Source organism: Hevea brasiliensis, chromosome 12 (genome assembly GCF_030052815.1).
Source record: "Hevea brasiliensis isolate MT/VB/25A 57/8 chromosome 12, ASM3005281v1, whole genome shotgun sequence".
Classification (NCBI taxonomy): domain Eukaryota; kingdom Viridiplantae; phylum Streptophyta; class Magnoliopsida; order Malpighiales; family Euphorbiaceae; genus Hevea; species Hevea brasiliensis.
The window spans coordinates 30,302,337-30,323,185 of NC_079504.1; the positions used below are offsets into that span (position 1 = coordinate 30,302,337).

The following is a 20,849-nucleotide window of genomic DNA, read 5'->3' on the forward strand; positions in this document are numbered from 1 at the left end:
TCAGATAAGATTTATGCGAGATTGTTTTATCTCAAATAATTTATGTAATGTAACTCGTTGGAAGTTTCAATAAGAATTATGAATACAGAATATTGACATTTAAGATAATTAGAAATAAATGAGTTTTCTGTCATTAGGGCAATTCGAGGAAGCTTCAATGGGCAATGCACGAAGCTACCATTTTCCACGCAATCACTATTCTTGCTCTTTCACCTGATGCTGCATAGCATTTTCCTTGGCATACACCCTTTTCTACTAATTGGACCTCACGCCCAAATAAACACATTATACAATATTAATTTTGTAAATTTAATATTATTATATATATTCATGAGATTTTTTTAACTAAAAATAATATTTACTAAATACTAAAAATGATTTACTAAAAAAATCGTTAAGTCCACATGAATTTTCCTTACCATGAATTATTGCTTCTCTTAATGCTGATGGAACCGAAAGGGAACTGACAGACACTAGTTTTTTAAAGCAGCTCTTCTTTAATTTACTGACTTGACTTCGCCTTTGCAGTCTTCTGTCAATTAAATAATTCCATCAAGTTAGTGTGTGCCTGTAAAGGGAAACACAAAGTTCAACAAACCGCAGCAATGGGCCACAACCTTACTCTATGAGCCGAAAGCTAAATAACTTTTTTCACAATTCTTCTATTTATATGTGTTAATTTGCTCAATCCTAATCTGATTAGCAGTCTCACTCAATTTAGAAATAACACTAAAAATAAGAGTTCTACTCTATATAAGAAATATTCTTCTATCATAGTAAGGAATATTTCTCCCACTTAAATTAGAAAAAAGTCTCTCCAAATCCCACTAGGATTTTGAATCATAATTCTAACAGATTTCTTTTTAGAGTCTTGTTATACTCTCTTCTAGCTTCTTGATTCTTTTAAAGTCTTACAAAAATATTCACATTCCTACTCTAATTTCTTAATTCACTTCGCTCTAATTTCTTAATTTTTTCTTAGAATCTTAGAAAAAGACCTACACTCCTACTCTAATTCATTGGTTCCTTTTTGGAGTTTTTTAGTTGGACTGTAAAGTGAATCAATGTGGGTGATGGATCCTTATATGAGATTGTGTTATCAACACTATTAAAATTTTAAAATATAATCAATGAAAGTGGTATTAAAATTATTATTTTAAGATTATAAGTCCTCTAATTTAAATTTCAGTGGAAATCAATTGAAGAATTAATAATTAATATTTTTTATTTATTTGAGGGAGGATGGCATTGTAATTTATTAGTTATATATAAAAATAAATAAAAGGATAATTTATTGAAAAAAATTAATAAATGAGATCTTTGTTAGTTTTATAAATAAAATGACTCGGAAAGAAATAGTAGAATGCCCACTTGACCTGCAAATTTGCTTCTTATTTCTCTCTTGATTCATTTCTTAGCATAAGAATAATATATAAAATTTCAAATTTCAATTCAATCAAAACAATAATAATAATAATAATAATAATAATAATAATAATAATAAATAAACACAAAAAATTCACAAAATATTATGAATTTCTGCTTTATTTACAAAAGTGAATTTTAATTATCCTTCATTTATGATTCCCCTGCTTCATACTCGTTATTCCTTTGTAGCTTTCAAGAATTTTCATTTTTTTTTTTAATTCTAGACTTTTGAAGGCCCCCTTACCCACAGTTTGCTTTTTTATTTTTTTGTTTATTTATTTATTTATTTAAGAATAAGACTTTCATTGAAAAACTGAGACAGATCATGGTCCACAGAACCCATTTGCTTTTTGATTTGATGATCATTAGTTTCTTTCTTTTTCTTTTTGACCAGAGGCGCAACACTCCTGCTTGGTTCCTTCTTGGAACACTCCTGCTAATTCCTAAAGTATTGTAAAGTGAACCTGCGTGGGCGATGGGTCTCTTTATACGAAATTGTGTTATCAATGCTATTAAAATTTTAAAATACACCACCATTAAATAATTACTTGAATAGAGTTATAAATTAATTAATTGTAACATAGATAGCTAGTATGTGTAAGGAACTATTGACCTACAAGACGGAAAATAGTGAAATGGGCAAGAAGACATAATTAAATTTAATAATAACAAATTATCCTTTATTTTAATTGGTTTAAAAAATATAAGTATTTATTATTATTTAAATTTTTTGTAATTTAGATGACTTGTTTGATTTTTTGTTTAAATTTAAATTCCATTATATTAAGCAATATAATTCTATTACAAATTTATTTTAATCCAATCAAATAAAATAAAAAATTTTATACAATTAATGAGAAATACTAATTTAATATTTATATAAAGGACTCTTATATAAATAAAACTTTATTTTTCAAAAAGTAACGTTTTTTCTTTTCATAAGTAAAAGACATTATTTTTCTAATTATTTTTTAGAGAATTTAATATAAATTTTTTTTATTTATATCATTATATAAATTTAAATAATATAAGTAACATTCTTAATGCAGCAACAATTAAGAATCCCGTATATAAGCTTTTGTTGTTATTATTATATAATTCTAATTATAATAAAAATTTAAATAAATAAAAATGTAAAATTTTGTCTTTTCAATTTTAACTAAACTTTTTAATTTTATCAATTTAACCACAAACTTTCATATACTAATTTCAATTTTAACAATTAGTTTAATTGGATTATTTCATTAACAAAAGTAATTCAAATATTTACCTATATTAATGTTAGCCAATTTTTTTATAACAATTTTAATTAACATTTATTCTCAAATCAATGAGAATATTATTTTAATTAATTTCTCTATCATTTTAAAAATTATAATTACATTTATTTTATTTTGATTATATTATTTATTTATATTTTATGTTTAATTTTATTTTTTTTAATTTGAAATAAAATAATGAAAAAGATGTAAATTAAAACTATAAATAGAAAGGGAGAGAAAAATAAAAATTAAGTTAATAATATTAGATTTATTATTTATTTATTATATTTTTTTTAGTTCATTGAAATTAATGAAAATACTAAGGTGATTGAATAAATTATTAAATTTAAAAAGAGAAGCTAAAATTGATAATAAATAAAAAAATTTGAATAATTTCTATCAATTAATAAATTTAATTGTTTTTAATTAAATTTTTTGATAAAATTAAAAACAATTAGAAAGATTTATAATTAAATTGATAAAATTAAAAATTTGGCTAAAATTAATAATTGACATAAAGTTTTTTTTTTTCATTTAACCAAATAAAATCATACATTACCAACTAAATTAAAAACTAATTTATTACTTGTTAAAATTGCCGACTAAAGTTTTAATAGTTAATTGGTGGCCAAATTGTACAAAAGAAGAGAATTATTGACTATTTATTGGTAATTAATGACAAATATATTTTAGTCAATAATTACCGTCTAAATAAATAGTAGACAATTTTTTACCTTAATTTTTTAAATAATATAATTTTAAATTAAAATAATGAAGAATGATATTTTTAATTATTAAAAAATAAATTACCAACTAAATAAATGGTTGTTAATTTTTTTTAAATAATTTTATTTTAAATAATATAATATTAAAATAAAATACATACCATACAATTTGGTTGGTATTTTTTTATAATTTTTAATTAATTATTTACAATTTAAATGGTTAATATTTTTTTTGGTAATTTCTTTTAAAAATTTTCAAATTAGTATTAATTCTATTATCGACTTGAAAGTTAAAAATTCATTAAAAATACTAATATTATCCATGTAATAATAATAATAATAATAATAATAATAATAATAATAATAATAATAATAATAATAATAATAATAATAATCCAAGAAAGGGATAGGCTTAAAACGATATGACATGAATTAGTACTATATTATAGAACATTTCTCTAGTTAAAAGATCATCATAAAGAAGAAGTAAAATAGGGACTAATTAAAATGTATTCTATCCTTGTTCTACTTAACTTAAAGCCCTTTGACTTTAAAGTACTTTTCCAAAGCTCTAACTTTCTATTGACTCCTTCTCGCATCTTATCTATCAGAACTATATCATTCGCAAACATCATACACCAAGGGATACTCTCTTGTATATATTTCGTCAATTGAGGATAAGTTAAGAGAATGAAGATTAAGATGGTTTGGTCATATGAAGCGTAGACATACGAAGGCTTCAGTTAGATAAGTAGAGTACATTAGATTAGATGATAGAAAGAAAAGAAAGGATAGGCCTAAACTGACCAGGAGGAAAGTAGTACAACATGACCTAGAAGCATTATACATTTTCGAGGATTTAACCCAAAATCGTTTAGAGTGAAAAACGAGAATCCATATAGCTGACCCCAAATTTTTTGAATAAAGGCTTAGTTGAGTTGAGTTGAGTTGAAGATTACTTTTCATAAATGCTTAAATATACAACTTCATGTACAACCATGCATCAATCTTAGACGAATGATAGAAGATGAAGTACAAGCCATCTGATAAGTATGTTGACCTGTTTCGTTTGGTAGAAAAGAAACGTTAAATATATATGAATTTTCCTTATCATGCAGATGAATTCATGCTTCTTTTAATGCATATGCTTCTTCTAAACCAACTTTGCTTCTTTTATTGACGTAACTTCAGCTCTGCAAGTCTTTTGTCAATTAGTCTATTCCACCAAAAAGAATCCTAATTATTAGTCGACAAAGTTAGCTAAAATTTAGACTCTCTTGCTGTAAAAAATTGCAGCTCAATTCTTTTAATTGACAATGTATTACTACGGTGCTCTATTTGAGATATTATTGATAAAATCACGGTAATGCTTTATTTCACTTTTCAGTTACAAGGGAACTTTGTTATTCAGAGCTCCTGCACCGTTCAATTAGAAGATTAACCAATCTTAACAGGCTAACACTAATTGACTAATGAATTTTAAAGGGAAGTGATGTTAATGCAAGAGTCAATTTTAGTTTTCAACTTTCAAGATCAGCATATGCACAAACACTTTTAACTATTATTGCTCTTTGTTATTAATTCGTTATGTTTTTCATGGATTCGAATTGTGACCGGACCCAAAAGTTTTGCGTTGCGACCTGATTGAGTTAAAAAGTGAAATATGTGATGGTAGCGGAGGGTTTAAAAGTTCTAATTGATTATATCTTGCTCTTTTCGTCATAATTGAACTTTTTCTCTGTCCATGGATGTAAACCTTACAATTGAATCACATTAAATCCTGTATTATTCTTCTTCTCTTTTCTATACTGTGTGATTGTGTGATTTGTGTGTGCCCCTTAAATTTGCGTGCCTGTTATAACATAATTTTCATACAAATTCATTGAAACCATCTCACATGCAGTAATTTGTCTAAAGTGAGTTGCAGTTAGGATGATGATGATGACGATAATAATAATAATAATAATAATAATAATAATAATAATAATAATAATAATAATAATAATAATAATAATAATAATAATAATAATAATAATAATAATTCATAGAAAATATACATACCTATATTTAATGATCCACGCAAGAAATTGACTATGAATGTGAATATTATATTGATAAATATACAAACATAGCTAATGGTAATACTATATCATGCTGAGCATTCATATAAATCATAGGGTTTATCATAAAATGGTGGAAGCTAGAGGACCTAGAGAGTACTGAAAAGCGTTTCTATGTGAATAACGTCAATTAGAAGATAAGAAGTATATTAAAGTTATTTCTTTTTGTCACTTTGCTATGATAAGAAGATACTAATTTCGTAACAGGTGTGTCGGATACACTTGAAAGCAGAGCTCCTATATACACACATCTCTGGATATGAAAATACAAATTAAAATTTCACAATAATTTTTGTTCAAAATTGATTCAAACTATTGTATCCATGCACATATCAGTGAATCATCAAAGACAAAAAGCAGCCAAAATTTCAAGGAATTGTAGAAGTTTTTGATATACCCACCAAGAAAGCAAATCACATTTGACATGAAAATTTCACTATGTGTATATATAATGCCAAAATTTTCTGTGGTTTGATATTCAATGGGCAGCTCATTCACTTGAATATATATAATGAATATGCAAATTGAATACTTTGCAATCTAAGATCATGGGTTCAAATCACAAAATGTTGAATTATGTACTTCAGAAGAAAATGTCAACATGTCTCACATCCAAACATAGCCTTACAATTTTAAAAGCTAGTTTCATATCTTCTCTATACTTGAGGCAATATGTGGCTAATGCTATTGAAAGCGACACCTAAGAACAAATAACAGAAGACATGGTAAGAATTAAATGATTGTAATAGTTATTAGTGACAAAAACAAGGGGAATTTGGGGGTTGACATACAATCACTTTGGTACAAGTGTTCACTTTACTCTTTTAGGTTATGGTTGTTCTTCTTCCGCATAATCAGATTTGCCATCTGCAATGATAGTAATGCAATCCAAGGGGAAGGATTTTTCCCTGCTTCTCTTCTTATTGGTGTCTGTTTCCATCGCTTGTAGGAACTTTGGCTTGGTTGCGCCATAGTGTAATAAGAACTTCCTCTGTTTTATGCTTGCATTGCATTGTGCTGTTCATCTTTAGAATACAATAGTTGGATCCCAAACATTTTCACCTTTAACATTTGCGCACTTTTGAATTCTGGCAACTTATCCAATACTCATTATTTGTACTACCCTAGTGTGCTGGCACTTTCTCTTTATTGAAGTGATTCTTTTGAATTACAAGTGGACTGTAAGATTGTAACACCCTAGGCAAATCCCACATCGGCAAAATACAGGAGAGATGCTAAGTTTATAAGTTGGTAGTTTGTAACCCCTAGTGACGCATTTTAAAACCATGAGGGCTTCGGCCCAGAGCGGACAATATCACTAGTGGGCCGGGCCGTTACATTTGTGGTATTAGAGCCAGGTGGATTGTAACACCCTAGGCAAATCCCACATCGACAAAACACGAAAGAGATGCTGGGTTTATAAGTTGGTGGTTCGTAACCCCTAGTGACGCGTTTTAAAACCGTGAGGGCTTCGGCCTAGAGCGGACAATATCACTAGTGGATCGGGCCATTACATTTGTGGTATTAGAGCCGCTCTGCGTGCAACCTTGAGCAATGGTGGGGCAAACCTCAGCAAGGACGCTGAGTCCCATAAGGGGGGGGGGGATTGTAACACCCTAGGCAAATTCCACATCGGCAAAACACGGGAGAGATGCTGGGTTTATAAGTTGGTAGTTCGTAACCCTTAGTGACGCGTTTTAAAACCGTGAGGGCTTCGGCCCAGAGCGGACAATATCACTAGTGGATCGGGCCATTACATTTGACAAATGTAACGGCCTGGCCCACTAGTGATATTGTTCGCTCTGGGCCGAAGCCCTCACGGTTTTAAAATGTGTTACTAGGGGTTACAAACCACCAACTTATAAACCCAGCATCTCTCCCGTGTTTTGCCGATGTGGGATTTGCCTAGGGTGTTACAAAGATCTCCAGCTCCTCTCCTATATAAGAAACTCTTTATATGTTAAAATCCACATAATGAAAATAATATTAACTCTTCTGTAAACTTTATATGTTAAAATAATAGTGCACTTTTAAATCTCCCTCCCTCTTGAAAATCAAAAATCATATTATGATCATATTTCTCTCCACAGATGCATAAGTATACTCTGCATTTGCTTGCATAAGTATTTCTCTTTCACCCGATGCGGCATGGCATTTTCCTAGTAATAAACTCTTTCCCCCTTTACTACTACTTGGACCTCACGCCCAACTAGGGGTGGCCACGGTTCAGGAACCGTCGGTTACCGTTTTTGAACTGCCGGTTTAAGTTCAGAGAAATATTGAACCTGAACTGAACCGCTAAGAGATGGTTTGAAGGGTGGTTTGTGAACCGCCAGTTCCGGTTCGAGCCCCGGTTTTAAACGGTTTAATAGGCGATTTAGAGTTGGGCGGTTTGGAGCGGTTCAAGAGGCGGTTTAGGGCGGTTTGGGGGATGGTTTAGGATGGTTTGATCAAAAATGGGAGAAAAAATTTGGTAAAATAAATATTTCAAAAAAAAAAAGAAAAGAAGAAAATGATATTATTTGTATTTGTAATAAAAATTAATAAGAAATGTGTAGAGTTAATTTAAAAAAATTATAGAAATGAAAAGAGATTAAATTAATTTTAGTTAAAAAAAAAAGGAAGAAGGGCTTGAACTTAATTTTGTAGAAATTGAGTTGCCTACGTATCCTCTTCGGGTTTAGAGGAATCAAAGCCCACGTAGTTCTCTTGCCTTCTATTTAGAGTTAGATAAACCCCTTACCATAATCACTTCCACAATCGCTCGATTCCGTTGTTGTTCCATCGGTTCCTATGTCATATAAATCTTCATTTTCTTCACGTGTGATCTCTTGTTGCCTTAAGGCTGCCTTAATCCAATCATCTAAACATGTTTGAGCTTCTAATGATTCAGGAACCATATTAGATCGTGTCTTATCTAATATACTACCCCCTGCACTAAAAGCTTGTTCAACTGCAACTGTGGAGACTGGTGCTGCTAAAATTTGTTTAGCAATTAGTGCAAGGGTGGGAAAAGTATTTGTATGTCGATGCCACCAATCAAGTACTGGAAATTCTTCACCTGCACTACTATCACCAAACTAAAAAATAGTGGTTAAATAAATATCAAATTCAGAATTATTACCAAGGGATCCTCTAGACCTTTTTTGCCTTTGTAATAAGGCACGATCACCCATGCTTATTCTAGAGGTTGGCTCATTCTGAACTTGACTAGAAGGCTGAGATTGAGAAACTAATTGTTGACTAGAAGAACAAAATTCACTATATAAATCAAAAATTAATTTTCTAATTTCAACAATTATTGCATGAACATCAAAATCAATCTCATCATCAAGATTTAAACATGAATAATAAAGAGACAAATAATCATTTAAACCATCTAATTTACATCTAGGATCAAAAACACAAGCAACAAGATAAAGTGGAGGAATATTTTTGAAATAATTCAACCATTTTTTTTCATGTTAGAAATGCAATCTTTTAAATTAGCATCATTTTCATGGTCTTGCAATGCACAAATAATATTAAGACATTCAATCATAAATAAATGAGATGTAGGATAATAAACACCACTCAATGTATATGTAGCATCATTAAAAACTTTTAAAATATCCAAAAGTTTTGTACAAATATCCCAATTTTGTGGATATAGTTGAACTTGTGGCACATTATTGCTAATAAATGTGCACAATAAATCTCTATATCCAAATGACTCGTTTAGTAATTCATATGTTGAATTCCAACGAGTGGGAACATCTCTTGGAAATCTTTTTGGTCTTTTATTATTTATTTTACAAAATTTAGCCTATTCTTTCATAATTTGGGGATGTCCCCATAAAAATGAAATTGCTTTTTTGATGGGAGAAATAAATTCATCTAGGGTTCTTAAACTTTCTTGCACACACAAATTTAATACATGACATGCACACCTAATATGAAAAAATTTTCCCCCAAAATTAGGTTGGCAAATTTTTTAAGGTCATTAATTGAAGCAGAATTTGCAGCAGCATTATCAAAACCAATTGAAAAAATTATTCTTTTTTGCATGATCCAATCATCACTAATCCAATGACATGTTATGCCCATATATGAATGCATTTGCTAATGATCACTCCAAATAGAAACTTGTGCACTCATATTTAAAAAAATTTCTTATAATTCTTTTTTTCCTTTTTTAAATAAAGAAAAAAATTCCGTTTCAAAGTATTTCTAGGAATACGTTTTGTATTAGGATTTAAAGCATTTTAACAATAATAAATAAAACCAAGTTTTTCACCAAAATTAAATGATAAATGCTCAACACAAATCATTTTTCCTAATTCCTCTTTATTTTTTTGATCAGAATATTGAAATAAAGATTGAGATTTAGAATTTGTGTACCCAGATATTTGAGTTTGAGACTTATCATACCCAATTTTGGTCGGATGCTTTTGCTCCAAATGCCTCTTGAATGTGCCATATCCACCTCCCATTTTGAACTTGTAGACTTGGCCACAGTAATTGCAAATTATATCAAATGTATTTTCAGATCTTCATTTTTTTGTAAAGTGGACTTTGAAAATATCGAACGTGAGTACTTTTTTTGCTTCTTCTTTCTCAACTTGTTGATTTTGGCTTTCTTGAGTGTGGTGGAATAACTCTTGAACTTCAACATCATTATCATCATCCCCAATTTGCTCCATTATGTTGTCTAAATAAACTGCAGTAAGCTCATTTGGATTTGGGTATGTTGATTCACCAACCTTATTTTTCCCCTTGTTACTTGATGAACTTTCAAATCCACTACTTGACATTTTCTCAAAAAAAAAAAAAAATGTATGATACTATGATAAAATTTGAAAAAAAAAATAGTGTAGAGATAAGAAAAAATAGAAAGTACTAGAAATTTGAAAAAAGAAGTGTAGAAGATAACAAAAAAAAAAAATAGAAATTTGCAAACAAAAAAAGTGGAAATTTTTATGAGTATATAAAAAAATAGAGTAATAAAGAAAATATTAAATTTTAATGATAGAATAAAAAAATAATAATAGAGTTATTGAATAAAATAATGGGATATAAGAAATTTTTGTGTAAAAAAAAATAAAGTGTAAAAATTTAGAGAATATTGAGAATTCAAGAGAGATTTGAGAATAATTGTGTAGAGAATTTAAGAGATTTGAGAGATTGGAGAGAATTTAAGAGTTGTGTGAATGAATTAAGTGAATGAATTGAGGTATTTATAGAGTTTTTATAAATTTTTTATTTCTAAAATTATCCCCAAAAAGTAACTACTTTTTTTACTGTTATTAGGGACTAAAGGGTAATTTTACAATTAAAAAAAAAACTGTAACAGTAAATATTTTTACCGTTTGAGATTAAAAAAATAAAAACAATTGATTTTGAAATTTAATAAATGATTATAAATTAAAAAAAAAAAAGAAATGACATTTGAATGGACATTTGCAGGCTGCAGGGATAGGCTGCTATGGAGTGCTGGGCCTGCACAGGAGTAGGTGGGCGGCTGGGCTGCAATACTGCAGTGTGTATTGTGCACGTTTTAATCAAACCACCGGTTCGATTCGATTTCAAACATACAGTTTTAATTCGAATCAAACTGATGATTTTAATTCGAATCAAACTGACGGTTCAACGATTTTATAATATCTTGAATCTGAACCAAACAATGGAGGAACGATTTAGGTTCGGTTTAATAACGGTTTTGGTTTTGACCGGTTTTGGTCCGGGTTTGATCAGTTTGGTTTCGGTTTGATTCCGGTTCCAAACCGGACCGTGGCCACCACTACGCCCAACTCAACCCATTATAAAATATTAATTTTATAAGTTTAATATTATTACATATCTTTATGAGATATTTTCTAAATGAAAATAATATTTACTAAACACTAAAAATGATTTACTAATTGAATTAATAAAAAGACTCTTTAATTTAAAAAAAGGAATATATATATATATATATATATATATATATATATATATATATATATATATATTTGTGTGTAAAATATTACTTTATAAATTTATAAAAATTAAAATATCATTCATAAAAATCATTTAGACTTTATTTCGAAAATTAACCACTTAATATAAAATAAATTTATTTTTATATTATCATAAATCATATTTAAATGCTCATTTACTTCAAAATTTTATATATTTAAATAAGTTTATATAAATATTAAAAGTTGTATTAAAGAAAAAAATTATTGTACAATATATTTTTAAATTATATAACTTAAATTTTTTATCAACGCATTTATGATATATACTTTTCTATTATAAAATTTCAATTTATTAAATTTTTTAATTAATATATACAAAATTATATGTAAAAATTAATAACAAATATGAAATTATGAATAGGAGAATTTATGCAATAATAAAAAAATTGGAAGAAAAAGTATTGTACTAATAAGACAGATATTTTGAAAAACAAAAATAAAAGATATTATTGATAAATAATAATACAAATTGTTACTTAATTATATATTACTAGAATATAATGAAGTGTTTTTTTTTTTGTCTATATAGTTTTTTTTTAATTTAAATCTTTACTTTATTTTTCTTAATTTTGTTGTATTATCATATTTTCCCTGAAGAAAATTTTCTATTTGTTTCAATATTTATTTATTAATTAATTAATATGTAATTTTTTCCTAAATTGCATATAAAAAAATTAAATAATGAATACATACAAATAAGTATAGACAACAAGCAATGCAGGTTATATATATTATATTAAACTATACTATATTAACATAAAATAATAATAATTATTTTTCCATTTTATTATCTTTTACACAATAAATTATGCAAAATCTTTTTAAAAAAAGTAAAAACCAAATATGATTATGTGAAAATTCAATTAAATTCTGTTCTTATAAATTATTTATTCAAAACGAAGCCTTAAAAAGTTAATATATATTAAAGTGTAAAGGAAGGGGAATAAATGGCAATATGGCACATTAGATAATATATTTACATATATTCATGCAAATAAAAAGAGAATTACAAAAAAAAAAAATATATCTTTTTTAAAAAATAAATCATAAAAAATATATTATGAACAAATGATATATTTTACATGAAAGTAATATGATTTTTTGGTTCCTTCTTAGAGTGTTACAAAAGGACCTAAGCTCCTATCCTACAAAAGGACCTAAACTCCTGCTCTAATTTTTTATTTACTTCTTGGAGTCTTACAAAAGGTTCTATATTCCTCTCTAATTTCATGGTTTTTTCTTGGTTTCTTACAAAAGGATCTAGAATCCCTTCTAATTTCTTAGTTCCTTCTTGAAAGCTTACAAAAGAAACTACACTCATCATCTAATTTCTTAGTTCCTTTTTAGAATCTTACAAATGGATCTATACTTTTGCTCTAATTTTTTTTTTATTATCCATAATATTTTTTTTCGTTCCCTCTTAGAGTCCTACAAAAAGGACCTATACTCATGTTGTAATTTCTTGGTTCCTTATTGAAGTTTTAAAAAAAGACCTGCATTCACACTCTAATTTTTTTGTTTCTTCTTAAAGTCTTACAAAAGGATTTGTACTCTTGCTTTAATTTCTTAGTTACTTCTTAAGAGTCTTAAGAGTAGAATTGTAAAATGAATCCAAATAGGTGATGAATCTTCACATGAGATTGCGTTATCAATGCAATTAACTACACTAACCTAGGCCTTGTATCTTCTTCGGATTTTTTTTTTCTGCCTTGTTTTAAATACCAACGAGAAAAGGTAAATATGTGAAAGGGCTAAAGAACTTTTATGTTGTGATTATTTACTGTTGCTTCCAGCAAGTTTCAATGAGAATAATATGCAAATGCGGAATACTGACACAAATAGATAATTAGAAATTATCAAGTTTTCCTTCGCAAAGTAGACGAATGAATTCCCTTGCAAGGTAGACGAATGAAACTAAAAAGAAAAAATTGAAATACTTTAACTGAGTAGGACATGTGAATTCACAAACTTGAGATGCTCATTAATTTGTGGCAATTGTAGCATATATATATAAACAAAAGGAAATTGCATTAAGATAAATCATTGTAAGAAATCATGAGTGACAGGACCTCACTTCTGAAGATTAAACTAAAAACTAAATTATGTATTAAGCATTGGACAACAGTGCAGGAACCCACTCCCGGAGATTTGACTAAAAACTAAATTGTATGTGTTGAGCAATGGACAACAGTGTTCACTGATTTACAAGTAAAAGAAATAGAGTAGAATTAATTAAGAAGAAAATTTACAATCAGTGACAAAAGAATCAAAATAAGAGAGATCAGGCTGATTGGAGTGGAGAGCTTGTACCAACAGCAAAGAATCAGAATCTAAAATTACATTGCGAAAGCCATTGTAAGTACGTGTGCTACACCATACGCCTGATTATCAAATAATCAAAGCTCCTCCAATAAAATCGAAGCATCTTCAAAGGAATCTCAGCGACTGCATCCAGAAAGGCACAAATCAAAACATATCCACATTCGATGTTAAATATCTTTGATGTATCTAAAACCACCTACATGATACCAAGCAGGCAGAAAGGTGACAGGCAAGAAATATATTAGCGCTTCAAAAATCTGATAATCTCAATTCTTGACCTGATTGAGCATTGACCACGAGCCTCATGCATCATCAAGGAACAATAATGAAACTAAAAATAAAAAGTAAATACTTCCCTCAATGAGCGAAAAACAATACATCAATATTAACCCCGCTAATTCTGAACTTAAAATAAGATTAAAATTACAGAAGCACATATAATATTTGCTTCATCCACATTGCAACTATTATTATCAGTTTGCAGGTTTTATTTTTTATATATGATAAAAATTTGCAACAGATATAAATTTCCCTCATATGCAAATGCACCAAAATTACAGTGTAGTTATAGCATGTTCTCATTTTTAAACATTCACAACATGGCAGTGATCTTATTATAGAAAACAACAATTGTTGCATTTTACGCACCTGCAAGCATTTAAGATGGACAAAATTTCCTGCTTGCCACTGTAATTTTCTTGAGTTCCCTTGTAAGTGACAACATTAGGCTTGATTCCCTACTTAGTCATCTCATCAAATAAAGTTACAGCAGATTTCACTAATCCATTCTTGCACAGGGCATCTATAAGATCAGTATAAGGAACAACATCAGCATTCAATCAAGGTTGAATAAGTTAATAAATTAGGTGATATGCATGCCTCTTTCATCAATCATGCTAAGAGCTTCTTGGAGAGGGAGAGCTTCAGCGATTTTCGGATCATGTGGACCAAGAAGCTCAATTTAGCAAGTCTTAATCAGCTGTCCTCTCTAATCACAAAGAACCCAACCCGCTCAATTTTGTTATGATCCGGACGGGGAGAAGCTTCTGTATTGCATTTCAAGAATCTCGAAGCAGGCTTGGGCCATTTCAACAAATCAGCCACAGAAACTGTTGAAGAGTAGTCAAAATGGGCTGGATGGTCACTAACTTTGGCAGCTAACTACTGATGCAGGAAGGAGGAAGCAGAGCTTGTAATCTGATTAACATTCCAAAGCACTTCGTTCCTGTTTTTCCAAAGAGACCAAATTAGCGTGCATCTTCGGTAAGGAAACTCAATTACAGTCACACGAATAGGCTCGCAACCTGAGTTAACACAAAGTCACTGCCACTGCATCTGCTGTGAGGAAACTCAATATCTCATTTGGAGGATCAGACTAGAATTGAGCACCATGAGCTACAGAATGCAATTTCACATAAGAGCCTTAATTTCAATACCACAAGTTTCAATGTGCTAAAGAATCAGCAGTACAATTTTTTTCCCGAAAACATTAACTAAGCACACTCCATCAAGAAAGGAAATCATGTTAGAGATGAAACTTTAGCTAAAAAAAGTTGAATATACATACAAATATTTCATGATCCATGCAAGAAATTGAATATGAATGTGAATAAAAAGGATTTTAGAATGGTGGAAGCTAGAGTTCATCATAAATTGCAGAGCATTTTCATAAATTACAGAGTCTTCTATGCTAATGATGTCGATAAATTAGAAGATCAAAATTTTATCAGAGGCAAAATTATTTCTTTATGTCACTTTGATAGGAGGTGAAGAAACTAATTCAGTTACAGGTGTGTGGGATACACTAGAAAGCAGAGCTTCTGTACGTAGATCTCTAGATATGAATATGCAAATTAATATTTCATAATAATTTTTGTTCAAAATTCATTCAAACAATTGTATCCATACCCATAAGCGCAATTAATGGCGTTAGCCCTTTTCCCTCGATTTGTTAATGATGCGATAATTCAATAATCGATTTATCATGAAATTTTCTTCAATCCTTGAATTGAAAAAGCACAAAAAACATGTTACTAAATTGTAATTTCCCCAAAAATTTAACAACATATACATCTTAATTAAATTTCTTTTTAGAGCTAAATTGGATTTGAAATGGAATAATTGTCTCTATATTCATTAAAATAGATACTGCATATGGATGATCGGAATTCTTAGACTAAAAGTATCTTAATTAAGCTACACTAGCATTGTAGGATGATTAGAAAAAAAATATTATTTATCATAAACACTAATATAATTGAATTAATCTGGACACTATTTATTATGAACTCCATACCATCCAAATCCATTTGAAAAAAATAAAAAATCTTTATTCTCCTATACCATTCCGTGAACTCCATAGCATCCATATCAATGTGAAGATTATTTGTCAATGAGTTTTAATGTCTATAAATTATTTTTAGGAATATAAGGAGCAGTGATATTGAAATTATCTTAAGGACTTCAATCAAGCCAAAAGGAAAGAAAAAACAAAAAAACAAACAAACAATGGGACAACAATGATGGTGAGCATTAGTGATCAGCAAAAGCAGAACCTGAGATTTGGCGAATGATTGCACGGTTTTGCAACTAACAGCAGGAATTTACACAACTGAATTATTTATTAAAATTTGTCATCCATCCTTATGTTAAAACCAGCTTTCTCCAGCCCATATGTCAATTATTCAACAAATTCTGAAATAAATCACTTTGCAATTAGGACAAATAGAATACAGATTTAGCAATCAAATAAATTGGTTTACTAATCAAGAAGTTGATGATTTTAGCTTCATAAACAGAGTAATTCATAATCCCATTGAATTAATGCACCAAATGAAAAATCATGGCTAGAGGGTATGATTCAAATGGATTTGGCCAAGAGCACTAAAATATAATAATCAGAGATAGGTCCTCAAAGAGTCCAATAAAAATCAAAGAGAAGTTAAAAGAAAATGCAATATGAAAATTTTTTTTTCTTTCTTTTTTGTGTATCCTTGCCCTAAATAAAGCAAAGATCTTAAAAGAAGGCACACACTCCCTTCAAAGTTGGTTTTGATGAAAGAAGTGCTATATAAAATCATTTAACGGCTGCCTAAAGGAAGGTTTATAATTAAATAGCTAGCAGAGGGATTGGAATCTTTATCAAAGGGAAAAAAAAAATACAAACCCAAGATTTTTTACTTGTTTTTTCTTTAACTAGTGTACAAAGCAAAGGACTAGATTTTTGTTTCTAAGGTGACACAAACCCAGGAGCTGCTTCCACTTGGCAATTCAATCTTTCCCCACTTACCAACTTAATCTCAGAAAGAGTGTTAGAAAATTTTGATGGTACTATGAGCTCAACTAGCATAACCACCAAGAGAAAAATCACAAAGCACTATGTTGAAACTTACTTGAGGAGGTAACAACCTTAACAAGTGCCAAAATGGGTTTGTGAGTTTATTTTTCCCCTCCATTTTCAGCCAACAAAAATTTTCCACGGAAGAGGGTAAAGCATAATAAACATACACTAACATTCTCTAATGGTAAGAAGAGATCTATATGATAAACAATAACATGGACAAACATAGAAAGAAACATCACAGCACAGGCATGTACACAAATTTAAATACTGCATGCGCATAGGAGGAGCAAGGAAGAGCAGAGTCAAGGAATCTACTATGTGTATAAAACTCCTTTCTTCTAAATGCGTAATATTATGACTATGGACAGTTGGACAATAACTGAGGTGTTATTGGTGCCAGCTACAAATTTTAAAAAATTTATAATTGTAGACAAATTGCCTGCAAAGAGATTATGTAATTTTCTCTCAAAGCGGTGATGCAACAAAAATAGAAAAAAGTCAAACAAAAGGTGGAGGCTGCACCAACAGAAGAAAGTGACATTGACATGTGGGTTCAATCATATACAACATAGCGAATGTTCAGCATAATATATTTTGCAGATTTTAAATAACAGAAACAGATTCAAATGCCTAAGTTTCTGCAACTAGTGATTCAAATTTCTTTTGAGAAGCAGATTTTTACAAATTAAATTTCAAAACAAAACAAATCCAATATTAATAAGCACAAGAATCGAAACAAATCAAACATAAATCTTTAGATTTCAAAGAAAATCGAACACTACAGATCAAAATAAATTACCAATATCATCCAAAAATAACAAAATCACAAGAGATAGAGAAGGGTTGGTATCGGAAACGACTCTGGAAACGTACTGGCGAGATGGAGAAGGCCGGGTTTGGCGTGGAGTGAGTCCGGAAGACGCTACTGAAGTGGCCAGATCAGAAAGTTGATGCCCAAAACAAATGAGACTCGACAGATCAGAAAGTTGATGCTCAGATTTGGAAGACGTCGACGCAGCTTGCTGGTGGTGATAGGGGCAAAAGAGCCAAGATCAGAGAGAATGCGAATTGGAGACTTATGCGAAGATGGAGGAATGTCTGCCGTCTATTGGGAGGTGTTTTTTAATTTAATAATCGAACGAAATCAAAGTACCGGAAATTTTTTTAAATTTTAATTAAAACTGAAAAAATAATTAAACTGGAAAAATAGAATGAAATCATTCAAATTTCAAATCATCATTAATAGCATTTTAATTAGATTAGAATGAAGGCCAAAACATTGTCATATGTCAAAATATCAACAGAATGTAAAAATACAAAAATAGAGGTGACTTACAGGGAAAGAGAGCCGCAAACCCTAGTTCTTCACAATTAGTAGGGATGGATTTCAAAGAAATTTGTAGAATTTGGAAACAAACTCACATGAAGAACTTGAAGGAACCATAGTAGCGTCGTAATTAATCCCATCCTGAGCATTTGAAAAGTAATCTTCCATAGAGGGCTTTTGCCTCAATCTTTTAGTGTGTGTTTCCACCTCCTGGTTGCCATTGATATTACTGGAGTAGAAGTCTTCCCTGCTTCTCTTATTGTTGGCATTTGTTGTTTCTTTGAATTGCTCCAGAAAATCTGGATTGGTTTCTCCACATATGTAAGGATTGCAATTGTTTAGCTCATCATTGGTGTATAATAAGTGGAACCCACACCTTTTCACTTTCACCTTTTCGTCTGTGGCTTTGAATTTGAATGATGCCTCGATCTCAATGTAACAATTTTGTTTGAGCCAATCTAAAGAGGAAGTGTCCTCGCCATCGTACCAAAAGAACACATGATCTGATTCAAAAGTAGTTTCCGAAAACCAGTTTACAAATCTAAAATTGGCCTCTGTGTAGCCATTATTGCTTTTGAAATTGCTTTGACATGTGAAGTCTAAAAAATGCACATGAACAGGAGCCTTGAATTCTAGAATAACACAAAAAGCAAAACCCAGGAACATATTATTGAAGCAACCAGGAGGGAACAAAGTTGCTGTTGAATTTCCTGGGCCTTCACAGTTCAACCACTCAGGAATTTTGCTTCCGGGTAAACTAACAAAAAAATAATGACCATATGCTCTACCCCTTTCTTGAAACTGTAGACTTGTAGCAATGGCTAATTCTTTAGTTCTCCGGAGAGCATCTGCCATAATAGTGCCATGTGCATTTTGGTCCAAATTTACGCAATTGCAAAAATTCAATTCATAACGATAGATCTTGCATTCTTCACGATATTTTATTGGTGCAATATATGAAGTTGATACTGCAGTTTGGAGTCTATTGCAGTTCTTTAAACTCAGTCGTCTTAATGATGACAAAAAGGCAGTGTCAGGGGGAATTTCTACAAGTGCAGTGCCATTTAGAAATAGCTTTTGTAAAGAGCATAAACCATATAAAGGAGGCAATTTCTCAAGATTTGAACAGCCACTGAGATCTAAGCTCGAAAGGCATTTCAATTCAAAAATGCTGTTTGGTAGACTCTTTAGCCTTTCACATCCCCCCAAATTCAACACAGTAAGTGAAGAGCGAAAACCAATTGATGACGGCAATTCTTCTATTGGAGTATCATTTAGAAGCAATGCTTCTAATGATGACAAAGAAACAATGTCAGGAGGAATTTCTACAAGTGCAGTGCCATCTAGATATAACCATTTTAAAGAGCACAAACCATATAAAGGAGACAATTTCCTAAGATTTGAACAGCCATAGAGATTTAGACTCTCAAGGCTTTTCAATTCGCAAATGCTATTTGGGAGACTGTTGACCATTTTACATTCGCTCAAATCTAAGTCAACATGACAACCATTTGATGAGGGCAATACTTCTGAATTTTCTATAATATGAGGAAACATGATGAGATTCGGGCAGGAACTGATATCAACCGTTCTAAAAGCATTGCAATGTATAATTCTGGGAAGACTTCTAAGGTTTTTGCAATTGGCAATATTTAAGACTTGAAGATTGTCAAGAAATTGTTCAGACGACGGAGACCATTCTTCCACTCCAGAATTATCTAGACATAAATTATTTATGCCTCTCGGAATTTGTGGAAGACTTCTCAACTTTTTGCAACGAGATAGATCAAGGGAATTGAGTCCTTTCAGGCACTGAATGGATGAGGGAATCTCAATCAAACTTTCACAGCCATTTAAATTTATCTTTTCCAGGCTTGTCGTCATAGCAAAATCAGGGAGTATTTTCAGGTGCTTTGAGTAAGAAAGATCAAGTGATTTTAACTTTAGCAAACACTGCATAACACAAATAAACGAAATATTTTTTAACTATAAATACTCGCAAAGCCTATATATAGACACTCAGTGGCATGCAAGGAGGGACAGCTTATAATTTTTATATCATTCATAATGACATAAGAATATTATATCATTCATTCCTATCCGTTTCTCATATTTTTCATTATTTTGTTCTGCATTTTCGAAGTAAAATTTATCTTTAGTTAAAATTAAAATTTTAATTAAGTAAATAAAAAGCCTAGTTATATTTTAACTAATTTAATTTTTTAGCTACAAATATTTACATTAATTATAAGAAATAAATAATCAATTTACAAAAATGCAATGAAATTATTTATTTTTATTATATTTTTTAGACTATAGAGGT

The 20,849-nt window shown here is 30.0% G+C and overlaps 1 protein-coding gene across 4 annotated transcripts; it reads right to left on the reverse strand.

The window, feature by feature from the left end:
- Positions 1-13,543: 13,543 nt before the first annotated feature.
- On the reverse strand, positions 13,544-20,647 carry LOC131171391 (disease resistance protein RPP5-like). Of its 4 annotated transcripts, none has more exons than XM_058131443.1 (6): positions 18,536-20,647; positions 18,073-18,221; positions 15,161-15,251; positions 14,505-15,081; positions 14,057-14,187; positions 13,544-13,979 (listed from the first exon to the last, which is right to left on the reverse strand). In XM_058131443.1, the coding sequence occupies exon 1, from the start codon at positions 20,483-20,485 to the stop codon at positions 18,587-18,589; it is 1,899 nt and encodes a 632-aa protein (XP_057987426.1). In that variant the 5' UTR covers positions 20,486-20,647; the 3' UTR covers positions 13,544-13,979; positions 14,057-14,187; positions 14,505-15,081; positions 15,161-15,251; positions 18,073-18,221; positions 18,536-18,586. The 4 variants fall into 4 exon arrangements, with proteins under 4 accessions (XP_057987426.1, XP_057987425.1, XP_057987423.1 ...); XM_058131442.1 differs by having other exon boundaries at positions 14,053-14,187; XM_058131440.1 differs by lacking the exon at positions 14,057-14,187.
- Between the last annotated feature and the right edge of the window lie 202 nt (positions 20,648-20,849).

Bases quoted from the DNA above. Each gene is read 5' to 3' on its own strand.
- LOC131171391 (XM_058131441.1), bottom strand. From the start codon at position 20,485: ATGCAGTGTTTGCTAAAGTTAAAATCACTTGATCTTTCTTACTCAAAG.